Source organism: Talpa occidentalis, unplaced genomic scaffold (genome assembly GCF_014898055.3).
Source record: "Talpa occidentalis isolate TD23 unplaced genomic scaffold, MPIMG_talOcc4v2.1 talOcc4.10, whole genome shotgun sequence".
NCBI classification, from domain to species: domain Eukaryota; kingdom Metazoa; phylum Chordata; class Mammalia; order Eulipotyphla; family Talpidae; genus Talpa; species Talpa occidentalis.
The window spans coordinates 44,871,260-44,885,616 of NW_023600993.1; the positions used below are offsets into that span (position 1 = coordinate 44,871,260).

Genomic DNA, 14,357 nt, shown 5'->3' on the forward strand with positions numbered 1-14,357 from the left:
CCTGGGGATGAGCATTCAGTGCAGGGAGAAGAGTATATGGCCCTCTCAGAACAATCTCTTGCTTTTGGTCACTTTACAAGCATTATAGGTAGCTGAGAGGAGATGGGAGCCAGCGACAGGGTTATGGTTCATCTTAGGGGACTGTGGAGCCAGAAGTCACTGGTGGAGAGCCTAGATGAGTTGGTACTGTGTTGGTCTAGTTGGAGATTGATGCTCAGTTGTACAGGAGGAGGTGCTGCTCCTGTTCTTCTTTGTGGCCCTATGCTACCACAGTGCTTGGTGCTGTGCTTGGTACTGTGCAGTCATGAGGCAGGACAACATTTTTTTTGGTCAGAAATGCCTCATGACAACTTATTTTAAGAATAGCCACAGTGTGACAAAAACATGGTATCTACTGAATGCTTTCCTCTCCTCCCTGGGGAGTGAAAGAAATTAAGGAAGGCACTAAGACTCCTGATGTCTTAGTTTACTTATAGTGACCTAGCAGGAAGAAGCATGGTTGGGGAAAAGCGCAGAGAAGAGATGAAAATAACGATTACAACAAGCAACAAGCAACAAGCATCGCTATCACCAATTCTACTACAGTTGTAGATTCTACAATGTATCAGCCTTTGTTCCAATTGCTTTATGTATATTTACTCATTTAGTCTTCAAAACATTCCTGTGAGGCAAACACTCCATTTTAAGCTGAACAAAAGGAAGCCCAGAGAGGCTAAGCACTTGCATACACCTATCAATAAGTTGTAGTGACAACAAAGAAGATAACATGAAATTATGAATATATTCAATTAAATCTTAAAGAGGTAGAAAAAGAGGAAAAAGTGAACAAAGACCAAATGGGATGAAGAGAAAACAAATAGCAAAATGGCAAAAAGCAATTTCATTTAAACCAAACCATATCAACAATCACATGAACTATAAATAGGCTAAATGTTCAATTAAAAGGCCAAGATAATATGATTGGATATAAAAAGTAGCTCAAATTCTATGCTGCCTGGAAGATAAGCACTTAAAACATAAAGACACAAATAGGCTAAAAATAAAAGAATGGAAAGGATTCATCATACTAACATAAGTTTTTTAAAAACTGAAATGCCTATATTACTGTCACGCATAGCAAATATCAGACAGAAGATGTTAATTGAGATTAAAAAAGATCATTTCACAGTGACAAATGGTCAATTCATACAGAAGACATAATAATCTTAAATGTTTATGCATCTAATAACAGAGCTTCATAACAAATGAAGCAAAAATGGACAGAACTACAAGGAGAAACAAGCAAATTGATAATTACAATCTGAGATTTCAATATTTCTTTCTCAAAATCAGTAAGGATTTAGAGGATTTGAACAATACCATCAACCAACTTGATCTAATTGACATTTATAGAAAATTAATAAAGGGGAATAACAATGGAATTCTAAAAATATTCAATTACTCTAGTCTAGGTAATCTTGTTTGAAGTTGGTGCCACCATGAGTGTTGTCAAGGATCTTATATGAAGGAGAGTGGAGTATGATTGTTTTGAAGATCAAGAGGTTCAGGAGAGGGATACAGCTAAGAAAATGGAAGAGGGAGATTTTAAGAAGCCTGGCTAAGACTTAAAAATTATCGCCCCTTTAAGGTTGGTTAAAATAAAAGGAAATTTATAACTCCTGTGAATTATTCCTCGTTGGTGGACTGTGGTTTATTGAATGAACACAAAGTGGAGTTATGGGAAAACCATATCTTATTTATGTTTCAGGTCCTCAGTTAAGGTTAATTGAAAGGAATAATAAAATTCTAGACCTGGTTTTGAGGCTTACTCTAATTTGGGCAAATCTTTTCACCACTCTAAGCCTCAAATTCCCTATTTTAAAAGTGGCAATTATTTATTCACTTATTCATTGATACAACAAAAATGACTTTTACTATATGCCAGGCCTTGTACTAGCTCTTTTGAACAATGGAGACCAATTTTCCTTCTGAAAAGGAACCCATGTCTAGGTGGGAGAGATAGAAAATGAACTAGTAAGTGAATACATTTATAATGTTTGAGATGATGACAAGTGCTCTGGTGAAAAAAATCAACATCAGGGCAGGAAGACGTAGGTGGGTCAATGAAAGTATTCTGATGAAAAAAAAGTATAGGAATATGCAGAAATCAAAGTGAGTGTCAAGTAGACATCTGTGTGGGGGAAAAGAGACATCCAAGGCTGATGACACAGCCGGGATGAAGACCTGAGGTGGGGGTACACTGATAGTCTTTGAGGAAGAGCAAGGAGGCCAATGTTTTTGGTCAGATAGGCAGTGGAGTCCTTATCCAGCAGGGTGTTGTAGCCATGGTAATGACATTGGCTTTTACTCTGAAAGACATGGGAATCATTGAAGATTTTCCATCACTTGAGAGGCAGGATCTGACTTGTGTTAAAAAACAAAAAACTACCCTGGCTTCAGGGTGGGACATAAGCTATAGAGAGGTAAGGCCAGCAACAGGGGGACAGCTTATGAGGCAAGTCCAAAAAAAAAGTGATGGAGGCTTGACTTTGAAGCTGAACTCTAGATTTACCTTGAAGATGAAGTGAAAAGAATTTGAGGATGGATAAGATGAGGGGTGCGAGTGAAATGCCAAAGATAACTCTGAGGTGCTTGATTTGAGAAACTGGGTGAAGGGAGAAGCCATTTACTAAGATGGAAGGATAAAACTACCTAATTCTGTGAGGATGTTTCAGGCATGAAATGAGATAACATGTATGACTACACTTACTGAACTTGAAACAATATATGGATGTAAAAGATGAAGAATTAGAAAGCCACCTAGGAGTTATTAATCCTCAAATATATCCAGATACTAATGTATTAAGGCCCAATTCACAGGTCTTTTTTGGCTGATACTTTTCTATTCAGTAAATAAACTTATTCTGAATGGTTCAATGGCTCATTCAAGGAACCACAGTCCACCAAGAAAGAACAATTCATAGTACTTCTAATTTTCCTTTTTTGTTTAAATCATTAAGTGGATACAATTTAGAACCTCAGTCATGTCTCTTAAAAATTCCTTTCTCTGTCCCATTCTCTAACTTGTGACACTCTTCTGATATATATCTCTCCTTCCCCATACAATGGGGTTCAATAGTTATTTTACATTTAAATGAAAAAAAATGTAGATACTGTTATCTCTGATAAAGTAGATATAAACATCTTCAACAAAACCTTGGCAAGTTGAATCCAGCAACAGACTAAGAGAATCACTGATAATGACCAAGTGGCAGTCATTCCAGAAATGCAAAATTGGTTGAAAATACACAAACCATTTACTACATCAACAACAAAAAATTTACAAGATCATTTCAATACACTGTAAAAGCCTTTATAATAGACACTGTAAAAGATTCAATATCCATTTCTGATGAAAACGCAATAAATTGGGAATAAAAGGAACACATCTAAACATACCAAAGGCCATAAATGACAAAATGACAGCTAACATCACCCCAATAGTGAAAAACTGAAAGCATTCCCCTGAAGATAAGAACAAGACACAGATGTCCACCACTATTGTTGAACAAAGTATTGGAAGTCTGAGCCAGGCAACTGGGCAAGAAAAAGACATAAGAGGAATCCAAATCAGAAAGAAGTAAAACTACCAGTGTTGGAAATGATATGATCTTATACATAGAACATCCAAAAGATGACAAAAGTATTAAATAATAAATGAATACAGTATAGAGGGAGGGATGACATAAAATTAATGTAGAAAAATCTGTTGCATTTCTATATGCAAACAATGAATTAGAGAAAAGAGAAGTTAAGAAAATCTTATTTACAACTGCACCAAAATGGTTGAAATACCTGGGAGCAAACTCATCAAAGGAGGTGAAGGACCTGTACCTTGAAAACTATAAGACACTAGTCAAATGAACTAAAAGAATATATGAAAAAAGGGAAAGATATTCTGTGTTCATGGATTTGAAGAATAAACATAGTTAAAATGGACAGTTAGCTATTTTAGATTCAATGCAATACCTATCAAAATTCCAATGACATTTTTCAAGGAGATAGAAAAAACATTATAGAATTTGTGTGGAACACCAAAAGACCCTGAATAACCAAAGCAATCCTGACCGGCAAGAATGGAAATGGAGATATCACAATCCTTGACATCAAATGCTACTACAAAGTGATATCAATCAAAACAGTATGGTACAAAAACAGGAACACATCAATGGAATAAATTGAGGGTCCAGAAATAAATACAAATATGAACCTTTACTCTCTGACAAAGAAGGCCTGGCCATATAGTGGAGAAAGAAATTCTTCTTCAAAATATGACATTGGGAAGGGTGGACAGCCACATGCAAAAAAAAAAAAATGAAGTTAGATCAATATTTAATTCTATACACAAAAATTAATTCAAACTGGATTAAAGACTTTCATGTAAGGCCTGAAGCGTTAAATATATAAAGGAAAACATAGATGATACACCTCAGCAGACAAAGATGCATAGGAAACAAAAGCAAAAATAAACAAACTACATCAAACTAAAAAAGCTTTTGTACAGTGAAAGAAACCACCAAAAGAACAAAAAATGCAGCCTATAGTTTGGGAGAAATTATTTGACATTATATGTCCAACAAAGGGTTAATTTTCAAAATAGATAAATAACTCAGACAATTCAACAAAAGAAAAAAAAAAAACCAACAACTGAAAAATACCTACACAGAGACTTCTCCAAAGAAGACATACATATGATCTCTAGGCACATGGAGAAATGTTCAACATCAATTTTTTATGACAAAAAAACCAATCAAAGCCACAATAAGATACCATCTCATCCTTGTCAGTATGTCTTATATATATATAAAAAAAAGAAACTGGAGCCAACAAATGTTGGTGAAGATATGGAGAAAGGGAAACACTCATTCACTATTGGTTGGGATGTAAATTACAAGAGACTATATGGAAAATGGTCTGAAAATTCCTAAAAGAACTAAATATCAAAATGTGATATGATCCAGCAATACCACTCAAAGAATATGAAAACATGAACATGAAAAGAATTATTTACTTCCATGTTCACAGCAGCAATTATACACAATGGCCAAATCATGGAATCAGCCTAAATGGACAAATAGAGAACTGGATAAAGAAATTGTGGTATTCTATTCAATGGAGTACTACTTGGTCATTAAAAATGATTAAATGGTGGATGGATCTTGAGATGACTGAAGTGAAATAATTTAGAAGTGAAAAACAATTGCTGGATGGTTTCATTCATTTGTGGAATATGAATAACCAAAGAAAACAAAATGCAAACACCACAAAAATAACTCTTAGACTTTGTGAAGAAAAAATGGTTTCCAGAGGGATATGGAGGGGAGGAAAGGAAAGTGGCAGGGGGTGATGTGATAGGGTATTAGCACTGGTATTCTGGTGGAGGGTGAATGGAGAATGTGCACATGATGAAGTTGTGCCTAACTATATAATTATGTAAGCAAATAGCAAATCAATAAAATTTGATTAAAAAAGAAAATACATCGTCCACAACCATTTTTGTTTTCCCCGAATCACCTCTGCACAGCTAGGTTGTTCATCCCTGATTTAGGCCACAATGGCTCTGACAGTGTTATTAAGAAGTCCATTGTCCACTTATCAAAGTTATGTTAGGTCTTTCTGGCATATTTCCCAGCAGGGGTAATTTTTAACTGGCAGCCAGGAGATAGGAAATAGCTATGGAAACTGTTAGCAGTGAATACATATTTCTCATTGCTAAATTATTACCCTAAAATATGATAACACTTTGATAAATGAATCGATAGAAAAATGACTAAATCCAGATCAGTTTCCAACAGAGTAAATGAAAAAAATGTGGGAAATGGAAATCTGTCCAATCGGGAAAGTAGTACCTATTGTCAAATGCTTGTCATGAGGACTAAGTAAGAGAGCATTTGTAAAATTCCTAGTATAGTGTTTCAAAAGGGTTGAGAAAAGTGGGTTTAGCTGCTGACACTTTTAAGGAAATTTGAAAAAAGAAAGTGGTTTTGAATACAAATACACTGACTCTAGGCTCTGCATTTTTCTCTCTCTCTCTCCATTCTGTTCATTCATGCTCTGTCCTTAAGCAAATATATAATAACTATTTATAAGTGACTATTTTGATAAAGACATGGAATCTTATCCTGTGTGATATGGGAACCTAACAGACTCCCCAAGACCTCCTGGATGTTAACATTGAAACTTGGATGTTAACACTGAAGGAAGAGATATGAGGAGAAACTCCACTGAACATTTTTGGAATATATGCCAAGGTGTGATAATAGGGAAAGAAAGCTCACCTCAGAAACATTTCATGACACATCTTCATGCATCCTAATTTAATTGAGGAGAAGCTGCTGCATTTCATCATGGATATTTGAGAAGGGACTGAGTATGTAGGAAGGGTCTGGTTCAGCTCCCCACAGTCATATGGCATAAACCCATTTCAGGTTCTGGGAACAGCTTGTCCTCAAGACATTGTCATGTAGCATCTCCAAATTGAATTTAAAACTCAAGTTCAGTATATGGTCTTCAGCTCACTGGGAATGGCTTGTCCTCAAGATATTGCCATGCAGAGTCTCCAAATTGAATTTAAAACTCAAGTTCAGTATATGTTCTTCAGCTCACTGGTAATTTTGCTTCCCGTAGGGGTCAGCCTCCTTCTTTTAAACCCCGACTGGTAATTATCTATCTTTCTCTAGGACCTTGAGCTTTCCTTGCTTCTGAGAACTCCAAAGAACCAAGCCAGGGTCCTGTTCTTTACCCTCTGACCACAAGCTGCTGTGGTCTTCTTACTGGGATACATACTTCCTGTTCTGATTGCTCCATCATGGACTTCTCATAGATTTCTGGTTTTGTTTTGCCTTTTTCTGAAATAACACATGCTTATTATTACATCATAGCTTCATGGTTCAGGAGCTGGGCATGTCTCCATTGCGTTCTTTGGTCAGGGTCTCTCAGGGTTGGAATCCAGATCTTGGCCAAACTGCATTCTCTTCTAAAACTCACAGTCCTCTCCCAATGCATCCAGGCTGTTGGCTGAATTTAGTTTTTTATAGCTGTGGGACTGAGCCCTTCAGTTTCCAGTGGTTGCCCCACCCCATAAACAGTCCCACTATGAACTGCTTCTTCAAAGTGAAAAGAGAAACAGTTTTTATACCTCTCTCTCTCTGACCTTAGAGTCTCTTTTAAGCATTCCCCTGATTAGGTCAGGGCCACCACAGGCTTCTGTTTTAATTTTTTACATCAGTGATTAGACCCTGGTATTTGGTTCCTGAATTCTCCAAACTTCCAGTACATAAACAATTCTTAGTTTTCATGTCAGTTTTGCCATTTAAAGCCCTTTCATAGAACCGTCTTACTCCCTCTTACTCCTCTTACTCCTAGCTTGTTGGCAAACGGAACCTACAGAGTCCTTCTCTGGGTTAAACATTCCTTGATCTGAGTTTTATGGCACTCCTCTCCAAGTGGCTGAATTTTCTCAGATAGTGAGGGCCAAGCATTTAGTTTATTGGACCATGGCTCAGCATGTACCCAGCTGTCAATAAATATTTTCTATACTAATCATTAGTTTGATCTATAAAACTATATTTTACCCCATCAGAATGGGGGGTTTGCAATTGTATGGGGGAATATAAAAATAAAATTTATTATTTAAATAAATAAAAAAAAATAAAACATAAACAGAAAAAAAATAAAAAAATAAAAAAAATTATATTTTACTATTGTTTTTTATCATACTTAAAATTAGTTCATTGGGCATTCCTCTCAAATCTTAAGAAACTGAATATGATCATTTTTTTTCCTACTCTATGGTCACTAAGTTAAATTCTATAGTAAGGGGCCTTCCTGGTGGCCTAGCGGTTGTCTCAGCATGGTCACTGCTATGGCCTGAGTTCGATCCCTGGTTAGGGAGCTAACCCACATACAGCACAGACCTCTGCTGTCTCTCCTGCTGCTCCCCTTAGCAGTGTATTTCAGTAAATCCACCTATTTTTCTCACCATTTTGTCTCTGATGAATCCTCTCACCCCCTGCACCTGTGGCCTACACCTCAGTTTGTCTAAGCATTAAATAAATAAACAAACAAATAAACAAATAAATAAATGTGATATTAAACACTGAAACTGATTTGATGTGAACTGATTATTTGAAGGCCATCAACAGTAACTGCTCACACCTCATGGATGTGGGTTGTTAATGAATGTATAAGTGAGTCATTTGTAGTCTGAAATATCTGGATGCCTTTGAGAAGGTATACAATCAATAAAAACTTCTAAACCAGAGTCACCCAGAATGCTTCTAAGGAAAGCTTTGAATTGTACTAGACATCTTTTCAAAAAGAGGAAAAGATGATACTATCTTGATAGCATAAACTCATATTCAGTAATCATATGAAGAACTAAGGAATTAACAATCACTCACTATCCTTTATATTTCCTTCTTGCAGGTCTCCAACAATCAGTTTTTCTTTTTAAAAATATTTTAAGAAATGAATGAAGGTGTCGGAAATTGTCACCAAGAGAAGAGACACTTACCCAGAATGCTTCATGTTCTGAGGCTTATCCATCCTGACAGCAAGTTTGATTTTGAGGTCTTGATCGGGGCAGTTCTTGGAGACAGTCATTTTGTGCCATTCTGACTGTTTGGGGCTGTTAGGGGTGGGATGAAGAATAACCTGTAGGGAAAATGGATAACCAACTTAGCCAGAAAATGAAACTGTGATAGGCAGGCTTGTATAAATGAGAAATTTTGCTGCTGAGAGTCAGTGTCTTGTCTAGGCCCTACAGTCAGTGGGAGGGCAGTTAAATGAAGTGGAGGGCTGGTCACTGGACCACCAGTCACGGTCCTCATACCAAGCAGCCCTGTCTGAGTATAGAAGTAGTGGTCTCTGGCTCACTTCTCTCTCTCCCTGGTTAATTCTGTACACATAAAGATCATGATTTCTGTGATCCTGCTTTTTCACTTTTCAGAAGGATGAAAGCAGAGCAGAACACAGAATGTTCCCCACACAATATTCTCTTCATGTAAGAAGATGGGGGTGTGAAAGGAAGACATATCCTTCCATGTTAAGAGTATTTCTAGTCTACTCTCTTCCCCATTCTTCAGGATTTCTTCCACTATTTCAAAATGAGAATTCCCTCAAAGGCTGCAAAGGAAAATGGAAGGCACTTTAGTTGATGAGTAAGAAATTAAAACTTAAAGAAGGGAAAGGACTTGCTTACAGATTTCAACCCAATTTAAACAAGACTTAGGGCCTCCCTGGTGGCACAAGGGGTTAAGCACCGCACTATGAAGCAAACTGCAGCCTCTGCAGCACAAGTTTGATCCCTGGCTGGCCAAGGAGCAACCCACATGGCGAAGCAGATCTCTCCTGCCTCACCCGCTGCTCCCCTCAGCAGTGTATTTCAGTCAGTCTGTCTGTTCTGTTCCCTACTCTGCCTCTGGTGAATCCTCTCACCCCCCAACCCCCCGCCCCACATCTTTGGCCTTTACCCCAGCTTTTGAATACATAAATAAATAAATCTTTAAAAAAATAAACAGGACTTGACACTTCATCACTTTATCCTGGCATAAAAGGAAGCACATACAGCTTGAAGAAGGACCAGTTCTTAATAAATGGCTATTGCCAGTGTACTCAGACTGGGACGCTGATTTGGGTTTCGACCTATGTGCTCATGGTCTTAGGTGCTCTAAGCTCCTAAGCAAGAAGTAGCCATCTCAGTAAATCCACTTTTTAATTTTACAACAAAAGGGTTCTCCGGAGCCCCATGGGATCTGGAGAATGTGCACTTGGGAAAGAGTGAAATATTTGGAAAGTCCCCTAAACTATGGGAACATGAACTATATAAAGGCACAATAAAAACTGGTCTTGAAGATCTGTTTCTGTGAAGGCAGATGCCTTGGTTTTGTGGCATATTGATTTGGCTTTGTTTTCAAAGCATCTATTTCTCCAGGTGTGGGGAAGGCAGGCTCCTTTCCTGGGTTTCTCTGATCTCTAGAGAGGGACCACTGGAAGAAGGCTTCAGAGTCCCAGGGGTGGATACTCTGGCCTTCCAGATGCCACGTCAGCCTTGCTGCCATCATGCGAGCTTGCCCAGATGTGGAGAGTAGAATCAATGGCTTTCCTTATGATTGTGGAATAAGAGTAGGAGACCATGGAAGAAAATAATCTGAAGCACCCTGTGAAGGGTAATTTTTCATCCCTTCTGATTCCAGACCTTATTCTTTTTTCCCATTAAAATCCCTTCCCAGATGAAAGAAAATGTATATATTCTTGCTAAACACAGAATATGAGTCCCTCAATTTTTTATGACATGATTGAAAATTAAGGAGGACAGTGGCTGCCAAAATATTTTTGATCATGCCCTAATTCAGTGAAATATTTTGAGCAATTTTCAATTTGTAAATTGTGCAATCTGCCAAGTATCTAAATAAATCACTATTATTATTAAGATTAGTTAATATTAATATCAGTAAAATAATAATTTATAAGATAATTTTAAAAAGTTGAAAATATTGTATATTAGTAAAATAGTCATATTTTTACATACTTACTTAATATAGTAATATAGTTACATATATCATAAAACATACACAAATATAGACTTTTAAAAAGATAGGCTAAAGTTAAAAAGCTATTTTAAATATCTTGATAATTGCGGTGTCTTTGTACTAGAAGACTGGGAGAATAAGCTATTTTTGAAGCTGTATTTTATCATATATACGCGGTAAAATATGGTAAAACTACCATATGTGGTAAATGTTATATTTACCACATTTCCAAATGTATTATAATTTACCAATATTCATTTAGGGCAAGGCTCATTGTTAATGATACTGGATATACATTTCAAGTAGTCTTGTGAATAATTTCCTCATGTCTTGCCCGAAATCTTATTCTGATTACATTGTTTTTATCTCACGATGTTAATGACAGAACTGCTAGCAGCACTGGTGTGTGTTAGCGCGACCATTTTTGCGTTGTTTGCCAGGCTTGCGACACCAGTATCGTTTTCAGCACATAGTTTTTTGTATTTTGTGAGGGTTAATTTACTTAAAATTCCATCATCCAGTGTAGAAACTCACTTATTTGACTGGCGGACCGAGACCTGGGCTAGGACATTTAAGCACCTGAGTAAATCAGAGTACCATTGGGTGGTGGTGACCTCTCCCTTACCTCAGATCATGCGTGTCCCTAAATGACACTGCGCATCACGTTCCATCACCTGCGAGCCAGCGCAAAGAGGATCCTGGGAGGTTGACCTTGCCTCCCGAGAGGTGAAGGCGGAGAATGGACTGGGACACAAGAAAGGGAGGGTCTGGCCAGCCAGGGCCAGATCAGCAACAGGAAAGGTCCCAGGCTTCCTTCTGTCCCTGCCCATTTGTCAAAATCAAAGTGGGAGCAGCGATCTGGGCATCCGGAGCTCGTTAACAGGCCTTCCGCCATATGGATCCTGGGCGTGTTTCCCACTGGCAATATGGTGTCCATTCGCCAACGCAAATGGCCGCAGCTCATTACTGGCCGCTCCACAAAGCCTTCTTCCCACACGTGATCGCTCCCCGGGGAGACCCCCTCTCAGGGTACATGGAGTGATGAGGTCAATGCAATTCTTCTCCATCTTCATCTCCACCCTGCCATGCGTCCGACGGGCCAACGACTCCTTTGTGTGTGTCAGTATGCTGAATTATTAGGGTCCCTTTGAATGCACACAAGCCCCCAGCCTTCCAGACACCTCATCTGGACATTCCAGGCTGCTAATCAAGCACTTCGTCATCTCAGCCGAGGCCCATGTGTGCTGTGCTTTGATGTGGTGATGCTGATGTGGGAACACAAGCCACCCCATGCAGTAAGCTGCCCACAAGCCAGCCCCAGCTTCTCTTAGTTACCTGGGCACATAGGCAGTACTGGGGTATTACTTTACACTGAGCCTTTCCCTAGCTGAACCCCTCCAAGACCTACTATGTTTTCCTATCTCTGTATCCTCCTCCCAAAGACTTCCAGCACCTCAGACTGGAATTTGTCCCTTTGCTATGCATTTCCAGAGCATTTACCATGCTGCACTCTAATTTCTGGTTTTAATGTCTATATCCTTTAACTTCAGTGAGGTTAAGTATTTTTGCCAGTAAGTACTCCTATATATTCTGTGCAAAGCAAAAATGACAGGACACAAGGTGCCCACAATCCTATCTGATGGATAAAACTTTGTTAATACAGTGTTAGTAAGGGTGTGGGTAAAAAGCCACACTTTTGTGGAAGTATAACTTAGTGCATACTCCTTAGGGGAAAGTTTGGTAGTATCTGTTAAAATTATATTCAGGAACATTATTTTCAAATGCATCCTATATGCATATATGCAAAGAATTAAATTCAATGCTTTTTTGAATCTGAAACATTGCTTATTTAGCCAAAGACTGGAACAATCTAAACAATTATAATACATCTGCACAATGGAATAAACTCAGTTATGAAAATGAGGGAGTCAGTATTATCTCATAGGAACTAATTCCCAAACATACTATTTCAAGCAAAGCACAGAGCAGTATATATATAATCACTGCCAATTGTCTTCTTTTTATTTATTTTTCAAGGGAGATGTATACAGATATATGTGTATAGGTTATGCTTGCACATGCATAGAGTATTATGGGAAGAATAGATAATAAATAGAGAACAGGGTTTTTCTTTGGGAAAGAATAATGGAGTGAAGTGAGAGGGAACATTAACTTTCACTATTTATTTTGTTTTACAATATACATGCATTATTTCTTCAATTAAAAAGGTTAGTAAAATGGGACAACCCAAATATTCTTGAATGAATGTAGCACAGGGATTTTGAATGTAGTGGTACTGGAAGAACTAAAACAGAAATATTCTCCCCAAGGGTTGCAAAATTTAAAAAGAGGGCACTGTTTTTTATACAACCACTGCTTGCTAAAGTGCTGCCAGAAGAGGGCGCCCCAGCTGGCACAAGGGCCAGATCCGCTGCAATTGAAGTTTCTTTGGCAGGAAGGAAGAATAAACCAATCTTTGGGGGGAATATGTAAGGGTGCTAGAGGAAATAAGGAGTTATTAAGGAACAGATGGGTCTGTGGGGCTGAGGCAGTAGTCTTCACCAGCATAGTAGAGCCAAGAATTCTACTTTTGCATAGGGACAACAAAGTATAGTGAAAATAGCTCTGGAACTGAAAAGACATCACTCTTGGTAAGCTACTTACCAAAAGTAGCCTCATCTAGGCCCCCAGTAGGGTTACTGTGAGGAAGCACTGAGGGGCTGCACATCAAGTCCTTAGGGTGGTGGCCTGGCCAACTGTAAATGCGTAACAAGGGCTAAGTATCTAACTGGGTGGCTCTGGGTAAGTTTCCTGCCTTCCAGGGAATTGGATTTCTCATGTATAAAATGAAAGGGTTTGACTAGCCCAGTGGTTTTAGCTTTTTTGAGTGGAAACAGCTTTGAGATGTTGGTAAATGCTTTGGTCTAGTGAGTTCAGAAAAATGCACCCAGTCCCCTCCCCCCACATTTGTAAACAATTTCAAGGGATGACTGGGTCCTCTGGAGCCCTTTGGTGGTCTCAGGTTGAGCATGCCGGGAATTGTCTCCTTTAATACCAATATCCTGGATCCCAGAGATTCTCAGGATTGACAGGATTCTTCTTAAAAAAAAAAAAAAAAAAAAAAATGAAGGAAAAGTCTAAAGTAAAACAAAAGACTACTCTCTGTTTCTCTTTCCTAGAGACAGAAATACATGTCTTTCTCAAAGGAAACAGCTAGACTTCCTTTTTTTCCTCTTTTTCCTCCATTTTTTTGGGGATTGGTGGTGTTACTATTTTTGCTATTAGCCCTAGTTATTTTCTACTTCCATGTTGTCTCCATCCTAGTAATATGGTTCCTGGTCAGTTCCATAATTCAAAGTCAGATTATGGAAATGAAAAAAGAAAGGTAGAAAAAAGAAAGCACAGTTAGTGTGCTCTTGCTGGCATTGTGAAGTATGTGTGCCTGTGTGCTTCTGTGGGGATGGTCTCTCCTTACTTTCTAGATGATATATCAGAAGCACAGAGAGGTTAAATGTCTTGGCTAAGGTCACACAGCTTTCAGAAGCAACTATGCATTCAACCACTACAAGGTGCAATTTATTGAAAGACTAAGTGCTAGGCTCTGGGTATTGGTCATTAACAAAGTAGTTTAGGTTTCTAGCCCCATGGAATTAATACGGTCCACTGGGGGACATGGAAGCTGAAATTTCTGTAAATTCTCTTTCCTTGGTGACAAGTTCATTTGAGAATGTGAAGTGGAGGGAGGGGGGCTGAGGTAGCTACTAAAAGAGGTTAGGCACTTAGGAA

The 14,357-nt window shown here is 38.3% G+C and overlaps 1 protein-coding gene across 1 annotated transcript in view; it reads right to left on the reverse strand.

The window, feature by feature from the left end:
• CADPS (calcium dependent secretion activator) overlaps positions 1–14,357 on the reverse strand; it is a 445,600-nt gene that overhangs the window by 165,371 nt on the left and 265,872 nt on the right. The window contains 1 exon segment of the mRNA XM_054695215.1: positions 8,555–8,694. Within this exon segment, the coding sequence (XP_054551190.1) occupies positions 8,555–8,694 (140 nt within the window).